This window comes from Synchiropus splendidus, chromosome 2 (assembly GCF_027744825.2).
Source record: "Synchiropus splendidus isolate RoL2022-P1 chromosome 2, RoL_Sspl_1.0, whole genome shotgun sequence".
Classification (NCBI taxonomy): domain Eukaryota; kingdom Metazoa; phylum Chordata; class Actinopteri; order Syngnathiformes; family Callionymidae; genus Synchiropus; species Synchiropus splendidus.
In genome coordinates, this window is record NC_071335.1 from 2,185,854 (window position 1) to 2,206,517 (window position 20,664).

Consider the following 20,664-nt stretch of genomic DNA (forward strand, 5'->3'; position numbering starts at 1 on the left):
GGTTGAATTAGTTCTGCAGCTACTAGAATGACGGCTTCTGCTGTGAAGTCAGGTTAAATTTTCATGTTCTCTGGCATCCCTGAGCAGTGAGTGAACAGTACAGAATATAATATAGATAATATAATAATATAGTGATTTCAGCAAAAAAGAAAGTGGGTTTCGGACTGGCAAAAATAAAATTGTTGATTACCCTCTAAAGACAGTTCAGAAATGTAGGTTTAGCGTTGTATATACTAGAAACAGTGTTTCTCCTATGGTTGCTGGTGACATTTTCATGTTCTGAGGCTATTCTGATCAGTGAGTGAACAGTGCCGAAAATGCGTTTTCAGCCTGAGAGAAGGTGTTTTTTAGACCGATAAACATAATAAAGTTGATAACTCTTTGAAACCACTTCAGACAGGTTGAATTCGTGCTGCACCTACTTGATAGATCCCTTCAGCTACAGTGGCATGTGAAATGTACATGTTTTGGAGCTAATCTGATCAGTGTGTCAACAGTGCAGAAAACGCATTTGGGTTTCGGAACGAAAACAAAAAAAAAATGTTGATAACTCAGAAAAATTTTCAGAACGGTAGATTTAATACTGAATTCATTAGAAAGAGCCTTTCTGTTATAGTTTGATATTTTCAAGTTCTGATACTTTTTTTTTAACGTATCAGAGCCTGAACCAAGTCCGTTTGCAACCTACACCAACACACAACCAGTGAAACAGACAACTTGGCCAGACACAAAGCATCGCCTGAACAGGGACTTGAGCCTCAGATTAAAAGTCTGATGCTCTACCGACTGAGCTATCCAGGCTCCTAGGGAAGTGTGGTGTGTGTAACCTGATGCAGTGTGTGTGTTCCTCTGTCTTAGCCGATGCTTGTGGTGAGCACATGACAAACCTGATATCAGATGTGTTTCGTCACTCGCGGCGACAAACTGCTCATTTTCCTCAACTTCCTTGAACCAGGTCATTTTTATCGTTAGTTCCCTCAAGGAGACTGGAAGACTTGTTGGTTTTAGGAGACGACATTACCTCCATGTTAGCAACCGTTATCTTGATTCCTGCTCAATAGGGGAACTTCTGATGGCATTATGACATTGAACTAGGCAGAGTCTGGAGGAGTGTACACATTCATGATTCTCACTTTCTTGTTCCAGTCAAAACATTCCACCAATAAAACTCTTCCTGGGATTATTTCTCTGGATCTTATAATTTCCCAGGTGTTTTTAAAGAATATTCCCACCTTTGTCCCCACACAATGGACAGTCAGATAAAATATTCCTGAAATAGAAAAAGAATGTTCCACAAAACTCTTTTGACAGAGATGTGAACAGAGATCGAAACACTGCTGACAGGATCCTAGTTAGTATAGTGGACCTGCATGAGTACGTCCACCCGTACTTAAGAGCGATGGCAGCAGATGTTTTTTTTTTTTTTAATTCAATCTCTGGCACTGCTGCAGGCCACACAAATAAGGATAACTCTGTCCCAGTGTTGCTGGTTCCCAACCCAGGCCGATGACCGTGACTGTTCTCAGATGATTTTGTTTTTACTAGTTACTTTGAAAGTAATGAGTAACTTAAGTAACAAAGTTACTTTTCAACGAGGTAACTAACTAGCTGTAACTAAGTTACTGATTTAAAGTAACTTGCCCAACACTGGTTGCCAGTGCTCTACTGGGGAGGCGGGGTCCTGAGACGCTGCAGCAACGATGAAGGAGACACGTGATACAGGTGATCCGAACTTCTGACAAGTTGCCATCCATCGTCTGTTAAACATGTTTGCATCTCCCTTGTAGATGAACATTGGACTTTAGACTGCATTTAAAAGGAAGATATCTTCAGATGGTCGCGGAGGACAAGTTCAGATCAGCTTGAGCACCAATGCTTGATACTCTCCTCACAAACAGAAGAGCTCCTCAGAACTAATTTTATAAAGCTGGCCAGCACAAGATATATAGATATATACATTCATACATATATCTGCATTTGTTTCTTTCCAAGACAAATCAAACTGTTTAAATATCAGGACAATTTATTTGTGGTTTAAAAGCTTCCATGGAGAAAACATATTTCTGTCCCTTCTTTGGAGCAGCACTTTATGTCACTGGTAAACAAAAATCTTATTTTTTTTTTGTTTTTGATGCTCATCAATATTGTATGTGATTGTATGATGTGTGATGTGATGGATGTCATCCGATTTCAGAAGTTTCATAAATCTGAAATAGATTGTACACTGCTATCAGACCCGAACTAAAGATCTTCTCACTGGTTACACTGACACCAGCTGTCTGAGGCAGTGGTTCATAAGTTGACGTGTTTATTTAGACTGACACAGGTTCGACAACAAAGATATCAACTGAATGTTACAGTGCTCGTTTGGCGTGTGGAACGTAGCGGGATTTATGCCTTCTCTCGAGTTAACGGAGGTTTGGAACAGGTGAGTAATGACAACAATCTGTCTTTGAACAACATCAACAAACCATAATGATGGTAGTTTTCTGGGTGAAGACCAGGAATCCTGACCACTAGACCATATGGGACTTGTGGGAGTCTATGTCTATGTCTCTGTCTATGATCATGGGACAAGGGACCGTGTGGATATATTTATAATAATAATCATAATAACAGAAGTTGTTCACATATGTTCATGGAACGATGGTTAAGAGTTGGGGTCTCCAAATTGACACCTGATTGGTTAAACTGTGTGTGTTTGGTTGGTTGGAACAAAAACCTGCAGCCCTTTCTGGGACAGTTTGGTGACCCCTGTTTGAGAGGATTGGTTTTATGGAGATCAACATCATGTCTGTCAGAGTGAGTACATGAATGATGTTTTTACTGCAAGATAAAACAGGTCTCGTCCCTGGGTGGGCTCAAACCACCAACCGTTCGGTTAAAAGCCGAACGCGCTAACCTATTGCGCCACGGAGACATGCTGATACAGAACAAATTGTGGATCTGTGAACAAAAATTTTTCCGTTTTCAAGGATTGAAGAATGTGCAGAAGGATTGTGTGATTGAAGTCAGTGATAGCGATGTGTTTTCAGCAAAGAGAGAGTGTGAAAGAAAGATGGTAGCAGTACTTTAGGGAATAAATGAATAAAGAGAATGAGAGCAAAAGGTTCCACCATTTCATCTTTGAATTGACCAACACGGTCTTCCACTTCTTTGTCACAAACCTCATTGAACCGATCGCATGGACATTGTGTTGTCACATGGCTCGCATCACTTAGTCGTGTTGAAAAGCTTGTGTCCCAAAACAGTTGTACATAAATACCAATGGTGACAGTGAATTGCTCTGATGCTGAAATCTTGTCTCAGTGTTTTGCATTCAAATCTCTGTCAAGTGCCAGCACAAGGTCAGAAGCTCCAAGCTAATAGTCAATGCTGGTTGTCCTGGGCAAGAACCAGGAAAACGACAACCTATGGGACAGGGGTCCACCCAAAGGGGTTTATGGCTTGATCATGATCATGGTGACTGATCGATTGGAGCGTCCCGATGTGGTTCCCATACCAGGGGCCAAACAACGACACCATATGGGACGTACCTGGAATAAATGAGGAAGTTTAGGAAAAGGGTGATCACATCATTAACTGTAGCTAGGATTTGGAAGTGTAAAGCTGTCACAAAACAAGAGTAAAGTTTGTGATACTGTGCTTCAATATTTCAGATCATCTGTTCAGATGACCTACCCAGACGAGACACTGGAAAATTACGCCTGATGTTCCAGAATGCAACCGGATTCATCCAAAACCAACACAAACATTTCACTTTACCAGCTTTCTGAAACAGGTGTAGAGCTGTAACTACTTCAGGCTCCATGTTTGCAGTTTGGCTAGTCACAGCTTGGTGAGTCCATCCACTACTACATGCCTTTCCACCAAGCATTACAGGTTGGGATGCAGTCGAAAACTCAGGGAGAAGGTTAGGAATGAAGAAGGTCACAGAGAAGGTCACAGAGTTTTGTGTTTTGGCAGATTTAACTGGTGAAATTAGTTCAAAGTACTCACAATATGCTTTGCAGGTGAGTCAGCGATTTTGGCACAATTACAAATCATGATGAAAAAAATTAATGAAGAACTGAAGGAAATGAATGAAGGACATTCTACAATCTTTCGGACTTCTGAGTCAGTAGGAATCCAAAATAGGCAAAAGAGCGACAGAGAGGGGCGAGCAGGGCAGACATCACAACATTTAGAAAATGAAGCTCAAGTATTCCAACCCACATTCAGAACACTCACACTGCTATATTTTGGCTGATGCATCAATTTATGTACAGAGTGGAACTGAGTAGATACATATCTTGAGCTGACATGGACTTAAAAAAATAGAGAAGCTGAGGGGCCGAACTGAGTCGGCCAAAAACCTCATCTCACCGCATGTTTGTTCATCCGCTATTTTCGATTTCTCTTTGTGAAAGTGAATGTTCATTGACAGGAATCTGTGCAATGGTGTTCTTGTGTAAACTGTAGCTTCCTTCCAAGCAGTTGACCTGGGTTCAATTCTCAGGCTTAGCCAATTGTTTTTGCCATCTAACCATGGATGGCAGAATATTTGTGCCTCAACTGTCAACACCACAAATGTCCCATTAAGGCTGGACGCGGACGACCAACACGTAGGTCTCAATAGGATGAAACAGCCGAACGTGCTAACCAATTACGTAACAGAGACATGAGAATGATGATCTCTACAAAAAGAGAGACACTTTGAGAGCAGGAAAACATGTTCTGAAAACCATGGAAATGGAGTGATGGCTCAATTGAAGTTAGACAACACACTCTGCTGCTTCATAGATACACATCTTGGGAATAACAACTCTGCACTTGTGATCCAAAGTTATTGACGTGACGAGTTACATTGAACACAATAAGAAGCCCTCCAAGAGCAGAGTGTGAAAAATTAGTATAAGCTCATGCTGTTGCTCTCCACGGAAATCTTTAGTAAAAGGCGAAAGATATATATACGATCTGAAGAGAAACATGAGTGAACTACTGACACTGAACCAGAGAAGGAGCTGTATTCTTCCACATCAACCTTTAACTCATGGTGTTGTTCAGCATTTCAACAAACCAGCAGTTCAAGACAATCCTCTGAACCATCGTTTCATTAACATCTGTGAACTGGTGACCGTCTTCTGTCGTCAGTGAGCTGTTTTGCACACATATGAGTGATCAGAACACAAAAGAGAATTTTCCCGTGTTCTGCACTCATCCATGCCACATTGTGCTGGTCTCGGTCACAAACATCATCCAAAACTGTCGTGATGTACAGGAAGAGGGGAAAATGGACACATATCGCTCCGTAGAAACATACCATAAATAAAGGTCGTGCTAGGAGTCATGTTGCAAAGCTTGTCCCACAAAACAGTTGAACGTAAATGAATGGGATGGAAATCCATATCACTTTTCAAAAAGACAGTGCGCCTTGTGAGGCTCGAACTCACCACCTTCAGATTACTAGACTGACGTGCTGCCTACTGCGCCAACGAGGCTTGGTTGCCCGTAGAAATGCAGCGTGACTCACCAATCCAACCAGGGTTGGTGGTTCCAGTCCACCCAAGGATGTGATCAGCTTGCAATTAAAATACAAGATTGCACTCACTGTTCCAGAGATGATGCCGATCTCCACGACACACATATCAATCTGTGTCAGAGGGTTCAAACTGATGCACAAGTGGCTCAGTGGGTGCAGATTTGTGTTCCAACCCTGGAAGCACATCGAAGTTAACCGATGAGGTGTCAGCATTTTTTTGTCTTCTAAAAGAAGAAGTGTGAAAAGTTGGGAAAAGTCAGTGAGGCACACAGTGGTTTTTGTTGACATCATATCTTCATATCTTATTGCTTAACAGGGCACACTATATATTGGCTGTGGAAACTACGCATGTCGTCGGCACATTAAACATAAATCTATATCATGAAGACTGTCATCAGTTGGTTGTGAGGCGTGACCTTGGCTGTGTCTCTCAAGCGACTCAGCGCTAGATGCTGAAACTACGTGTACTCAAAATGCAATAAAGGATCTGATCGCTCTCTGGGTGGACAACAAACAAAGAGGGAAGATGTCTTTGTATTCATCCAGTTTCTCTAAAACACACATATAGGTTTTCTGATCCTTGAAATGTCTCCTTGTGTCTCCTTGTACAACTTGTTCATCACCTTTGTGATCATGGTTCTTCTCCTGCTGTATAGAGAACATAAATAGGGCTCCTTGGTCGAGCAGTGTGATAATGGCTTGGGCTGCGAGAGGTTCCAGTCCTGGACGAGCCCATGATTATCATCTCAAGGTCACAGATGAGCCGCTCGGTTTTGGAACTTCTGTATCGGCCTTGTTTGAGATTAATCTTTCAGCTGTTACTATAATCCCCTTTCACCCCTCATTTCACTGCCACATCTGACATCTGACTCTCCTGGTGGCCCATTGCAGAGAATCACAAGAGGCAGCTCAGCAGTCTGAAGCATGAAGCAGGTGACCACAGAGCTGCTCAAAACACTGGAAACACATGGCCACGCTCTCATGCCTCTGACCACCTGTAGTTCATTGTTGAGTCCAATGAAAGATGAACTGTGTCATCTGTAAACACCAATGTCTCTCATTGATCCATTTGTTTATGCTCCATATATTTAGCGCATGAGCTTGATTTGTGCGTGTGTTGAGCGAGAGACAAAGACCAAATAACATATATTACAAACATAGCTGAGTCACCATCTATTTCAGGAATAGACTCTCAGTGATGAACACAATGTTCATGTTGTGGTACGTGATGTTTCAAAGGTCAATGTGATTCAAAGGCTTCGATCGGTGCTGAACATTGAAACTTTGCAGGTAAACTACTTTTACTATTTTGATACATTTCTTGTATGAATAATAATCTCAGCTCCAACTTCAGATGACTCACGCCTGTTTCAAAGGCGCGGTTTGGTGGCTCCTTCAAAAAGAATACACCTTTAATCTGCTTCCTTAATCTGCCTGTAATTTGGATCCGTTTCAATCAGGAAGATGGAATTGAGAAAGAAAGGCCTTGAATCCTTGCTGGAGAAACAGACACTGTTGTGACAAGTCCAACTCCAGCTTGCTATATGATAATATCACCTGAAATGTATGAATAATAAGTCCAGCAACTGGCCGGTTAGCTCAGATGGTTAGAACGTGGTGCTGATAAAGCCATGGTCATGGGTTCGATCCCCATACTGGCCACTGTAACATAAAGCTTTAAGGTATTTCTGTTATTTTATCCTGTACATGTGCAACTTCCCCCATTTCATCTGTTATTCAATGCTCATGCCTCAGTGAAGCTTCTCATAGAGGAAATGCCTCTCCTCTTCTGTATTTGCCTGACACCAGCCCCTGAGATCACATGCCTCATGCTCCACTGACTAACTGTTTTATTGACAGGATATTGCACATCCCAACCTTAAAACTGATCTGAATTCAGGCTAAATATGAAAGAAAACATATAGTGCTTTCTGGATCGCTTTTTTTGTGTAGTAGTTCACTTCAAGTTTGACTTTTTTACTGTGTGTATTGGATGAGTATAAATGAATGAGTTCTTTTATTTTATATTTTGCAAATAAGGAGTTTGATATTGAACATTTCTTTTTGTGTAAAATGGCTTCACAGAAAAAAATCAAAATCAATCAAATGTCAACAAACTGAGTTGAACACAGCGTTGTTTTATTGCAGAGATGAATTATAATATGCAAGGACCTTTGCTCTGTTAAACAGGTGGGTGACTCTTGAACGAGCAGTTGTGGTGCACTGATAACTGTTTGTTCACAAAGGAGACGCTTCATCTGCGACAAAAACATGTGGTCTGTGCCAGTGGTCCTCTGGTCAGCTCCTGGAAGTGGACGGTCTCACCAACACTGAAGCAGTTGGTGATGAGTCTTCTGTTACAGAATTTCTGCAAAATATAAACCATACATGGATATGTAAACATATATATGTAGGTGATAATTTAAGAAAGTATATATCAACCATACAACAGCACATCAACTCACAGGACAAATAGATTTAACACAATGCATTTAACTGTTAAATGATCACCACAAAGTTGTGTAAACTGTTTGTGGTATGTTTCCACGGAGCGATATGTGTCCATTTTCCCCTCTTCCCGAACATCAGGAAAGTTGTGGATGATGTTTGCGACCGAGACCAGCACGATGTAGGATGGACGACTCCAGAACATGAGAAAATTCTCTTTTGTGTTCTGATCACTTATATGTGTGCAAAACAGGTCAATGACAACAGAAGACGATCACGAGTTCACAGATGTGATTGGAACGATGGTGCAGAGGATTGTCTTGAAGTGCTGGTTTGTTCAAAGGCTGAACACCACCATGAGTTAAAGGTTGATGTGGAAGAATACAAGTCTTTCTCTGGTTCAGTGTCAGTAGTTCACTCATGTTTCTCTTCAGATCGTATAAATCTTTCGCCTTTTACTAAAGATTTCCGTGTAGAAGAACAACATGAGTATTTACTGATTTTTTGATGCCCAGCTCTTGTAGGGCTTCTTATTGTGTCCAATGAAACCCGATTGATTAACGACTTTGGATCACAAGTGCGTTGATGAGAGATGAGTTGTTATTCCCAAGATGTGTGTCGATGAAGCAGCAGAGTGTGTTGTTTAACTTCAATTGAGCATTCACTCCATTTCCATGGTTTTCAGAACATGTCTTCCTGCTCTCAAAGTGTCTCTCTTTTTGTAGAGATCCTCATTCTCATATCTCTGTGACATAATTGGTCAGCACGTTTGGCTGTTGTGGGAAAGGCTGGTGGTTAGAGACCACAGGTGTTCGGTTGGTAATTTCACAGTGCTGTCAGCCCGTACGTTTGCCAGGGGACTGGAATCTTTTGATTTCTGCATTCAAAGGGTTTCACCCAATACTTTGAAGAGACTTCATGAAAAGATCAGACCCTGCCTTGAATTGTTGGACTGTCACAGCATACAGTCTGGTTGAACTCCAGTCAGCTGAATACCAATGAAGTCACACACACTCTGTTACGTGACGGTTCCACAGAGCGATTCCTGGTGGGCACAACATCACTTCGTGCGGCGTATTCCACCTCAAGGCACAACACTATTGTCATTTGACAGTTCTGCAGACTCAAAATGACCAAAGCATCCTAAACACACACCAACGTTATTGGTTGGACTTGAACCTATGTGGGTACAACCCAATGGATTTCTAGTCCATCGCCTTAACCACTCAGCCACAACAACACTGTTACTCAGCCACTTCATCAGGAATTTAGTTTTGGGTGAATTAGAAATCAGTTCATCACATCATCTCTTCCTCATCTTTCAAGCAACAATGATGATGGCTGCCTTTCAAGCACTTGACCTGGGTTCGATTCCCAGCCACTGCACGTAGCCCATTCCATTCACTCGTGATTCAAAGAACTGGTTTCTTCTGACCATTCACAAATCCACTGAAGGCACGAGTGATGAAGGCCATGGAACTGAAATCCATTGGGGATTTCCCCTGTAGCTTCGAGTCCTTCCAACAACGCAAGGCAGACATTGATTTTTATCCCATTGAGACCTATGTGTTGGTCGTCCGCGTCCAGCCTTAATGGGACATTTGTGGTGTTGACAGTTGAGGCACAAATATTCTGCCATCCATGGTTAGATGGCAAAAACAATTGGCAAAGCGTGAGAATTGAACCCAGGTCAACTGCTTGGAAGGAAGCTGCTGTTCACACAAGAACACCATTGCACAGATTCCTGTCAAGGAACCTTCACTTTCACAAATTGACAATAGCAGATTTTCAAACATGCGGTGAGATGAGGTTTTTGGCCGACTCAGTTCGGCTCCTCAGCTTCTCTATTTCTTTAAGTCCATGTCAGCTCAAGATATGTATCTACTCAGTTCCACTCTGTACATAAATTGATGCATCAGCCAAAATATAGCAGTGTGAGTGTTCTGAATGTGGGTGGGAATACTTGAGCTTCATGTTCTAAATGTTGTGATGTCTGCCCTCCTCGCCCCTCTCTGTCGCTCTTTTGCCTATTTTGGGTTCCTACTGACTCAGAAGTCTGAAACGTTGTAGAATTTCCTTCCTTCATTTCCTTCACTTCTTCATTAATTTTTTTCTTCGTGATTAGTAATTTTGCCAAAATCGCTGACTCACCCGCAAAGCACACAGTACTTTGAACTAATTTCACCAGTTAAGTCTGGCAAAACACAAAAATCTGTGACCTTCTCTGTGACCTTCTTCATTCCTAACCTTCTGCCTGAGATCGACACAGTTTTCAACTGCATCCCAACCTGTAATGCTTGGTGGAAAGGCATGTAGTAGTGGATGGACTCACCAAGCTGTGACTAGCCAAACTGCAAACATGGAGCCTGAAGTAGTTACAGCTCTACACTTGTTTCAGAAAGCTGGTGAAGTGAAAAGTTTGTGTTGGTTTTGGATGAATCAGGTTGCATTCTGGAACACCAGGCGTAATTTTCCAGTGTCTCGTCTGGGTAGATCATCTGAACAGAAGATCTGAAATGTTGAAGCACTGGATCACAAACTTTACTCCAGTTTTATGACAGCTTTACACTTCCAAATCCTAGCTACAGTTAATGATGTGATCAACCTTTGCCTAAACTTCCTCATTTATTCCAGGTACGTCCCATATGGTGTCGTTGTTTGGCCCCTGGTATGGGAACCACATCGGGACGCTCCGATCGATCAGTCACCATGATCATGATCAAGCCATAAACCCCTTTGGGTGGACCAGGTTGTCGTATTCCTCGTTCTTGCCCAGGACAACCAGCGTTGACTATTAGCTTAGTGCTTCTGACCTTGTGCTGCCACTTTGACTTAACACGTGTAATAAGTGCTTTTGACAGAGATTTGAATGCAAAACACTGAGACAAGATTTCAGCATCAGAGCGATTCACTGTCACCATTGATATTTATGTACAACTGTTTTGGGACACAAGCTTTGCAACACTACTAAGTGATGCGAGCCATGTGACAACACAATGTCCATGTGATCGGTTCAATGAGGTTTGTGACAAAGAAGTGGAAGACAGTGTTGGTCGATGCAAAGGTGAAATGGTGGAACCTTTTGCTCTCCATCTCTTTATTCATTTATTCTCTAAAGCACTGCTACCATCTTTCTTTCACACTCTCTCTTCCCTGAAAAACACATTGCTATCACTGACTTAAATCACACAATCCTTCTGCACAATCTTCAAACCATGAAAACTGAAAAACTTTTGTTCACAGATCCACATTTTCTTGTGTATCAGCATGTCTCTGTGGCGCAATAGGTTAGCGCGTTCGGCTGTTAACCGAAAGGTTGGTGGTTCGAGCCCACCCAGGGACGAGACCTTTTTATCTTGCAATAAAAACTTCATTCATGTATTCACTCTGACAGACATGATGTTGATTGAAAAAAAAGACAATCCTCTTCAACAGGGGTCACCAAACTGTTCCAGAAAGGGCTGCAGGTTTTAGTTCCAACCAACCAAGCACACACAGTTTAAGCAATCAGGTGTCAATTTGGAGACCCCAACTCTTAACCATCGTTCCATGAACACATGTGAACCTGGGATCGTCTTCTGTTATTATGATTATTATTATAAATATAATATCCAGACAGACAGTCCCTTCTCCCATGATCATAGACATGGTTCATCATACCTGAAGCTGTGTATGCATGGTACTACTTGTGCTATTTGAGTGTTTTTACAGATATATTTGACAGTTGAAATCTGATCTGAACTGCTGAATGTGTTCCATTTTGCCGAAATCGCTGACTCATACAAGTCCTAAATGGTCTAGTGGTCAGGATTCCTGGTTTTCACCCAAGCGTCCCTGGTTCGACCCCCGTTATGGGAAAACTACCATCATTGTGGTCTGTTGATGTTGTTTAAATGCATTTCATCATCCACTTTCTAGAAGACAGCTTGTCAACTGGACCTTCTCCTGGTCCTCCAGAACCTCGCCAACAACATGACGTTCCTGTACAGGGCAGTGTTTGAACAGATGGAGTCGAGGAACGACTGTGTACCCAGGCGTAGATGTCACTTGCCGTATCCATGGATGCAGTCAGGATTCGCTCGTGTTCGCAAATGGAAGTGCACAACATATGGCTATCAAAAACAACCCTGAAAGAGGCGGACCCTAGTAGGAACACCGATCTCTGACGACACGCTTTTCGGTGCCAATGTTTGGGAGCTCCTGGAGAGGCCATAAAAAGTGTCAAAACCTCCAGGCCAGGCAGCGGGCTCCATCTACATCCAGTCGCTAGAAGAGAGGTCAGGTCCCACAGACCCCAGCCTTCCACATCCGCAACTTATTCATGTCCTCCACCTGCTGCTGTCTCCTTTTCTACCTTCTCAGGCAGAAGAAGCAGCCAGCCTGGGCCCCCAGCGTCAGGCCACTTCCTCTGCCTAGTCCTTCAATAAAATGTCTAAACGCTATTCCCTGACCCAGTGTGTTTATGCGTTGTCTGACGATTCAATTGCAGTTCCTCCCTGGAGTGCAGGGTGCGGACCGCTAACTCCATTGCCTGTGACATGGGTCTGACGTGTGCGGTTAACTCTGTCTCCCAAGACCTGAGCAAACCAACAACCAAGGAAGCAAGGCGTCTGGCCGCTACTCCCGTCTGTGCCTGGAGCTACCCAGCATACACCGGGTGGTCAATTTGCTTCGCATATACCCCAGAGCTCTGGATGTAACCCCAGACACGCTTTGTCAAGGATCTCGGCACGTTTCCCCTTGATAAATAAAGGGAAAGCTAAGCACACCTCGCCATGTATCCCTGCCCGCGCCTGGATGGAGAGGACGCTATGCATAGGATACACGCTTCAGTTCCGCCACCCACACACATTAGACGGGGTGCACAGCATGACAGTCTGATCTGATCAGGAACGGGTGTGCTTAGAACAAGAAATCCGCTCCCTTCTCGGGAAGCGAGCGATATTAAAGGTTCCTCAGGAGGAATGCAAAGCAGGATTTTACCTGGTGTATTTCCTCGTTCCAAAGAAATCAGGTGGCTTGAGACCCATCCCGGACCTTCGGAGGCGAAACACTCACATTGTAACACGTCCATCCAGAATGCTGACGGTCAGACAACTTCTCGAGTGTGTCAGACCAGGAGATTGGATGAGTTCTGCGAATCTACGTCTGACGTCTACTTCCACATCCCCACCTTCCCACTTCACAGGCGCTACCCGAGGTTCGTGGGAGGGGGAGACCACTTCCAGTTCAACCATTGTCTGGCTCCCAGGACCTTCTCCAAAGTAGTGGACACGGCGTTGGAGCCTCTCAGAAACTTAGGGTACAGAATTCTGACCTACTTCGACCACTGGTTCATTCTGCTGGGCAGTTGAATCTTAATTGTTAGGTCTCTGTGGACTTTGGTTCACGATAGTAATTTTAAACTTTAAAATTATTTTTAATTCAACAAACCTTTGATCATGACATTGGTGGAGTCTGAGTCTCTGGATTGGTGTTTGTTTTATGAGATGGAGTGGTCCTTATAGGGTTTCTGACGTGGTCGTCTGCCTTGGTTCATATCAACACATGCAGGTCTCCTGCTGCGCTGGTCCCTCGGCAAAACACTGTGGTGAAAATAGTTGGATATTGTATGGACTTCCGCTCTGGTATTGACACGGCGTCCTCTTCCGTGTCCATGATTAGGGTTCACTGATCGTGGACACACTCTCACATGCAGCGCTAATGCTACAACTCAGCATCAGTTAGGGACCATCAACAAATTCTAAAACGGTCGAAGTATTCGTGAAAACATCAAACATGCCAATGAAAGACAACCACTTTAGGAGGGAGAATTGTGAAAAGGTTTTTCATCACACCAGACAAGGGACAGTTTGTATAATGATTTCAAGAATAGAATATGAAATTACCATTTATTCACATTGTTTGTAATATTTCTTCAATCGTATCAAGGAAATGTGTCCAGATGAGTCCACAGTCAAAGTCAACTGTTGAGAGACGTGAGAAACTGCAGACAGACGGCTCAATTTAACCCCTGAATAAAGCTGGCAGAGCAGTCGGTCAGACACCAGCGGCTTGTACCAGAGACATGAAACATTGAATTTCTCACCTCGATACTTAGTTAACTATAATCAGACGTAAACAAATGATGATGTTGGAGACAAAGTCCACTGATAAGTTTCATCTTAAACAGTTTCAAGAGTGTTACCGGCACCCGCTTGATCAGTTCCGAACCGTGGTAAGGAACCTCCGGGTGTGTGACTCGCGCTGGTAACGATACACAAAACACAAAATCTCCGGGTCTCTGCTTGTTCGACGAAGTTTTATTCTCTCACACAAGTTTTGATGCTGCTCTTCCACACACTCTCGCTGTGGCACGCCCCTCACATTCACACACGCCCACCTGCGCAAAACTGGCAACACTACCCCCACTATGGATGATGATTAACTCTTTAGCATCACTCCATCATAACACAATATATATATATTAATAATAATACAACAAAAGAACATCTATATAATATATAAAGGTATGATCAACTGACTTAGCACAAAGACATTCCACAAAATAAACGGTCAAATAAAACATCACTCAGGCTACTCTCACTGAACTGAACTGATTGAACTCAAATTTTTTTTTTTTTTTTTTTTAAACACTCAAACCCATAACGGATATACATGAGGTGTATATATACATATGAAAACTTAACCACTTCGAAAATATAAAGGCTCATCAAACAATCCAGTCACCGAACCTATCAGGGGGCCTACGGGTCCGAGAGGGACGCTGGGATGGTGCAGCAGAAGAAGAGGGCTGAAGTCGTTCCGTAGTAGGACTCTGGACGGGGACTACTGGTGTTTGGAGATCAACAGGATCAGTGGAAGCTGGAAGGGCCGATGAAGTATCGTGGTCCCCGCTGGCAGGACTGTCCCACAGGTTTAGGGGGGTGACGTCCATGTCTGATATCGTCTCTGTAGGTGGTGGTGGTACCTCCACTGGCGCCCATGTGTCTGAACTTTGGAAAACCCACTCGTTGTTCAGCGGTGTTCTTGAGTGGTAAGGTTTGAGTTTGTCATGGTGTACCACTTTGACCTTTGCTCTCTGGCTCCGTTGAATGCGATACACCATGTCGTCCAAGGAGCCCACCACAAAGAAAGGGCCTTCATAAGCTGGTAGGAACTTCTGCACTCTGCCACGACAAGGCTGTGTTCCTTTAACAAGTAGCCACACAGCCTCCCCCACCTGAAACTTAACCCGACAAATGTTCTTATCGTATTGTCGCTTGGCTCGCTCCGCCGACCTTCCTAACGCCTCTCGCGCCAGCTGATGGGAGAGCTCCAACCTTTCTCTGAGCTCTTGGACATACTGCGGGGGGGTTTTGGCAGGTGTAGAGTCTGGTGGCAACCCGGCAACTAAGTCCACTGGCTCAGTTATCTCTCGACCGTATAACATCATGTTTGGGGACAACCCCGTGGAGCTGTGTTTGGTTGAGCGGTAAGCCATTACAGCGAACGGGAGCATCAAATCCCAGTCCCAGTGGCATCTCTCTGCAGTGGCAGCCAGGATTTTCTGCACAGTGGCATTCAGACGCTCAACTTGGCCATCGGACTGAGGATGAAAGGGTGTGGTGTGCGTCTTGTCAACACCCAAAATCTCACACATTCCCTTAAACACAGCCGATTCGAAATTTGTTCCTTGATCGCTATGTAAGGAATGAGGAGCCCCATATCTACTCACCCACTCTGATGCAATCTTGTCAGCCACAGTCACAGCCTGCTCATCTGGGATTGGGTACGCTTCGGCCCATTTAGTAAAATAGTCCTGCACCACAAGGACATAACGATTATGTCTCTCAGTTTCGTTGAGGGGGCCCATAACATCCACTGCAATCCTTTCCATGGGTGCCCCAACCTTCACACTTCCCATGGGCGCTTGAGGAGTCTTCCGCGGCCGAGCTCTGGCCGCACAGTTAGTGCAGGTGCGACACCACAGGTTGACATCCTCTTTCATGTTGTACCAGAAGTATCGGTTTTTCAAACGAGCCAAAGTCCGTTCTACACCAAAATGGCCCCCCACTGGCCCATCGTGCACCTGTTCCAGAACTGCATTACGGTACTCCCGTGGCAACAAGATTTGGGAGTAAAAACGATCTCCATCTGGGTGGTAGAATTTCCGTAAAATGACGCCATCCCTGATATAGAGGCGCTGCCACTGAGCCCAATATGTCTTTGTGGCTGGACTGAAAGCGGCCATTTCTACCCAGGCTGGTCTGCTCCCTCCTTCTTCTAAAGATTTATAAATGGGTGCAATATCCGGGTCAGTCTTCTGTGCCATTTTCAGTTGCTCTTGAGTCCAACCACCAAACGAAATGGACGGAGGTACATCACTCAGTCTGTGGACCATGGGATGGGATTCGCTGTTGGACACACCACTCATTACCCCCACTAGAGGTCGCCCTACGTCTGCAGGTTTAACCAGGTCACATTGCACTTCCTTATGATGGAGCTGATGGCATTGCAACTGGGTCTGTGGAATAGCACAAGGACACGTCAGGCGACACGGTCTTCTGGACATAGCATCTGCATTTAAATGCTGTGCCCCTGGGCGATGCACGACCTGAAAGTCATATTCAGCCAGTTTCTCCAACCAGCGTGCCAATTGCCCTTCTGGCTCCTTCAGTTTAGTCAACCAGCGCAGGCTGCTGTGATCGGTACGTACAGTAAAACTTCTTCCCAGCAAGTACTGACGGAAATGAGTGGTGAAATTAACAACGGCCAGGAGTTCTCGCCTAGTGGTGCAATAGTTCTGCTCTGTAACAGACAGTCTCCTACTCCCATAAGCCAAAACTTTCTCCTCCCCACATTGCACCTGAGAAAGCACAGCTCCAATTCCACAATCACTAGCATCTGTGTCCAAATACAGTTCACCTTGGTCAAGTGGATAGGATAAGACAGGGGCCGTAGATAATTTATCCTTCAGTTCATCAAAGGCGTTTTGACACTCTGTTGTCCAATTGAACTGGGCATACTTCTTCGTTAGTTCATGGAGAGGTTTGGCTGCCGATGCAAAGTTTTTCACAAAACGCCTGTAATATGATGCTAAACCCACAAACTGACGCACCTCCATGACACTCCGTGGCGTTGGCCAGTTCTTCACTTTGTCAACTTTCACCGGGTCTGTAGCAACACCCTGGGCAGAAACAATATGACCCAGGTAAGTAACTTGTTCTTTAAAAAGACAACACTTGGATGGCTTCAGCTTCAAGTTGGCCTGTCGTAATCTCTTAAATACCTGACCCAGCCTTTCAAGCATTTGTTCGACATCACTTCCTAGCACAATGATGTCGTCCAGATACACTAGGCACGTTTCCCATTGCAATCCCGCTAGAACTCGGTCCATCAGCCTTTGAAATGTTGCAGGGGCGTTGCAAAGTCCAAACGGCATCACGTTCCATTCGAACAACCCTTTCCTAGTGCAGAAAGCGGCAGCTTTGCGGGCCCTTGGTGTCATCTCCACCTGCCAGTATCCTGATGTCAGGTCGAGGGTGCTGAAAAACTTTGCCGTAGACAAGGTGTCAAGAGTGTCCTGTATGCGTGGGAGAGGATAAGCATCCTTCATCGTGCGCTCATTCAACAATCTATAATCCACACACATATGAGTGCTCTGATCCTTTTTGCGAACCATGACAATTGGCGCGGCCCAGCCGCTGTTACTGACTTGAGCCACACCCTTTTCCAAACTCTGTTGTACCTGCTCGTCAGCTGCAGCTTGTTTATCTCTGCCCATTCTTCTCGGAGGTAGTTTCACAGGTGGACCAGGTGTTGTCAGAATGTCATGCTTCACCAGATTGGTGCGTCCAAGATCTGTGGGACTTGCTGAGAAGACGTCGGCAAAAGAGGACAGTAACTCGGCCAACGCCCCGTGGTTGACCTGAGGCAGACCAGCACAACTTTCTACATACAGTTCTTTCAAGTGATCTGGAACTGGAGAAGACAGGGAATCTGTTATGGTTGGAGTGGTTACCTCAGATGGCACTAATGCAGATTCCTCCACGACCTCAGCAGCCTGTAAAACGCCGGCCACAGTTCCTTTCTTCACCGTCACTGGGATGGAACAGATGTTAAATACTCGGACCGGGATGGTTGTAGGCCGCTGACCTTTCAGCACAGTCGGAGCCACAAGAACATGGTGTTTCTCCACAAAAGATTTAGTAGGGCTGAGCAAAAGGGTTTGCTCACAAGTTCTCTTGGGGCGTGGAGTGTACCCTCTCAACACATACTCACAACCTGGCTCTAAGGTTATGCTTCTGGCCACTCGAACAACGCGCGTCTCCACTTGACCAACGGCGTGGCGTGGCACCTTTTCCCCAAAAAGAGTTATCTCCCTTCGTCCGAAATCCAGTTGTGCTTGTGCCTGTTGAAGGAACGGGTCCCCCAGAATCACTTCCTTGCAGTCAACCGTATCCGCCACCACGAAACTAACATCGACCGTTCGACGTCCAACCACAACAGGGATGATGATTTCCCCCAACACTGGCAATCCACCAGGACAAATTCCATGCAAGATTTGAGCGACTGATGGTTCTATGGGGGGCTGGTGTTCATTAGAGATACTGTTGTAGCAGACCAAGGGAAACACATTCCTACGGGCGCCAGTGTCAAGAAGTGCACATATTTCTTTGCCATACACCCATATATTGACACACACCTCCTCGTTTTGGCGTGGAGCTTGGACAATAACATTATTCCCATCTGGAACAGGTGCATATGAACTTCCGTCAGCTGATTGGAAACGACGGGGGGAAGGGCAGTTCTTGTAAGAGTGTCCTGAACCGGAACAATTGTGACAGATCATTTCCCTCATATTTCTTCTTCTTGGGCCCTGTTTGCGTCTGATTTGTCCCTGTTTGATCGGCCTCTGAGACCAGTCCACTTGGTTTGATGAATTAACTGGAAGAACATTTTCACTGACAATAGGGTTGACTTCATCTCGGACCATAGCTGTTCTCGTCCTTCGTTCCACAGAGTGGTGAATGTTTGATCTCATTAACTGCGTGACTGCATGAGCTGCTCTTCTTGTTGACTCGAACCGGTGAGCTATTTCATAGGCACAAGCTAAGCTGCGAGGTCTGTATTCCAGCAGTTTTTGCACAATTTCTGGATCCCCCAGTGCATTAGTGAATATTTCCACACTTATTGCATCTTGCTCTCTCTCTGAGCGGTCAGCGTAAACAATGGCTACCTTCTCGTAGATGTCGTCTCTCAAGGTGTGCAGCATCTCTCCTGCTTTCCTCACCCTCTGTCTCAGCTCGATTCCTGTTGCAGCAGCATGTTCTGATCCAGGTCCATAGGCAGCCTCCATCTCGTCTATCAGTTGTTTATAATTCCACCGGCTGGACCTAGGGTTCTTGTGGACTATAGCACCCGCTGCTCCTGTCAAACTGAACCTCAATTGAACAGTCATGGTCTCTTCCGACCAGAGATTAGCACGGGCACAACTCTCAAATTGATACAGAAAATCTCTCCAAGCACCAGTACCGTCAAACTTGTCCGGCTGTAGAGTAGGGATCCTTTCTCGATGGAGGCGAAACTCTTCATCGCTGCAATCCCTTAAATCACCGCATTGGTTGAGCACAGTGCAGGCACGTGGCGGTCTAATCGGCTCATGGTGGACACGCTGGGCCTGAGCAGCACGATCTTCCCGAGTACCACCTATTGCGCATCCGTCACTTTTACAGCCCCTCGCCGTGTCTCTGATGCTCACGTGTGGGTGCCTAGCCTGCATTGCAACAGGGGAGAAGGTGGGAGTGCTAGCAGTCCAGTAGCGGGGCGAAACACCGATCTCATGGTGATTAATGGAGCGCATTGTCTCTGATTTGTACACCGGTTTTTGCGAAGAACTTTGAACAGAGCCGTTTATGTCGGTGCACTGGTCATCTGCTACGGCTGTAAATGTTCTCGAAAGGTGGGTCGACGGCGGGGTTAACATCCATTCGGCGACAGGTTCCGGCGTCCACGAACAGGCCGCGCCCTCGTCTGTTAGCAACTTTAGCTCTTCAGTGTCAGGGCCCGATGTTAGGTTGTTATCGCCGCCCGTTGGATAATCCTTTCGCTTCGCGCGACAACCCATAGACGGACCATTTACCTCCAAAATATCCGGCAGGAAGGGATTGCTTGCGCTCAAACTGCTAATCAGCTCCGCCACGTCCGTCGTCTGCATTCTTCCACGGTCGGTCACTTCGTTGGCGAGCAGAGTTCACAAAAAAAAGAATCCCGGACGAGCCCCCAGTGTTACCGGCACCCGCTTGATCAGTTCCGAACCGTGGTAAGGAACCTCCGGGTGTGTGACTCGCGCTGGTAACGATACACAAAACACAAAATCTCCGGGTCTCTGCTTGTTCGACGAAGTTTTATTCTCTCACACAAGTTTTGATGCTGCTCTTCCACACACTCTCGCTGTGGCACGCCCCTCACATTCACACACGCCCACCTGCGCAAAACTGGCAACAAGAGAGACTGTCGTGTGTCCAACACATGGAAGAGAATGAAAATGTATTTATCATGATAATGATTGTAATCGCTGAAATGACAACATTTATCATGATTTTCTCCTCCATATCTCCCATCCCTACCTGATACTGAGCAGCTCATCCGTGACCTTGAGATGATCATCATGGTCCTTAACCAATTAGCCTCTATCAGAATCCTGTGCATGA

At 45.0% G+C, this 20,664-nt stretch overlaps 1 protein-coding gene and 5 non-coding genes across 6 annotated transcripts; 3 read left to right on the plus strand and 3 right to left on the minus strand.

Moving 5' to 3' along the window:
* Positions 1-2,846: 2,846 nt before the first annotated feature.
* trnak-uuu (transfer RNA lysine (anticodon UUU)) lies at positions 2,847-2,920 on the minus strand. The gene has a single exon. It is a non-coding gene; the product is annotated as a tRNA-Lys (tRNA).
* A 1,942-nt stretch (positions 2,921-4,862) lies between these two features.
* On the minus strand, positions 4,863-4,975 carry LOC128755087 (U5 spliceosomal RNA). The gene has a single exon (XR_008414028.1). It is a non-coding gene; the product is annotated as a U5 spliceosomal RNA (small nuclear RNA).
* A 2,134-nt stretch (positions 4,976-7,109) lies between these two features.
* On the plus strand, positions 7,110-7,183 carry trnai-gau (transfer RNA isoleucine (anticodon GAU)). The gene has a single exon. It is a non-coding gene; the product is annotated as a tRNA-Ile (tRNA).
* A 1,200-nt stretch (positions 7,184-8,383) lies between these two features.
* On the plus strand, positions 8,384-8,497 carry LOC128755084 (U5 spliceosomal RNA). The gene has a single exon (XR_008414025.1). It is a non-coding gene; the product is annotated as a U5 spliceosomal RNA (small nuclear RNA).
* A 2,741-nt stretch (positions 8,498-11,238) lies between these two features.
* trnan-guu (transfer RNA asparagine (anticodon GUU)) lies at positions 11,239-11,312 on the plus strand. Its single transcript has one exon. It is a non-coding gene; the product is annotated as a tRNA-Asn (tRNA).
* A 3,511-nt stretch (positions 11,313-14,823) lies between these two features.
* Positions 14,824-20,350, minus strand: LOC128755017 (uncharacterized). Its single transcript, XM_053858144.1, has 4 exons — positions 17,700-20,350; positions 17,070-17,138; positions 15,033-16,475; positions 14,824-14,964 (listed from the first exon to the last, which is right to left on the minus strand). Exons 1-4 carry the CDS (start codon positions 20,166-20,168, stop codon positions 14,824-14,826), a joined length of 4,122 nt encoding a protein of 1,373 aa, XP_053714119.1. The 5' UTR covers positions 20,169-20,350.
* Positions 20,351-20,664: the final 314 nt, after the last annotated feature.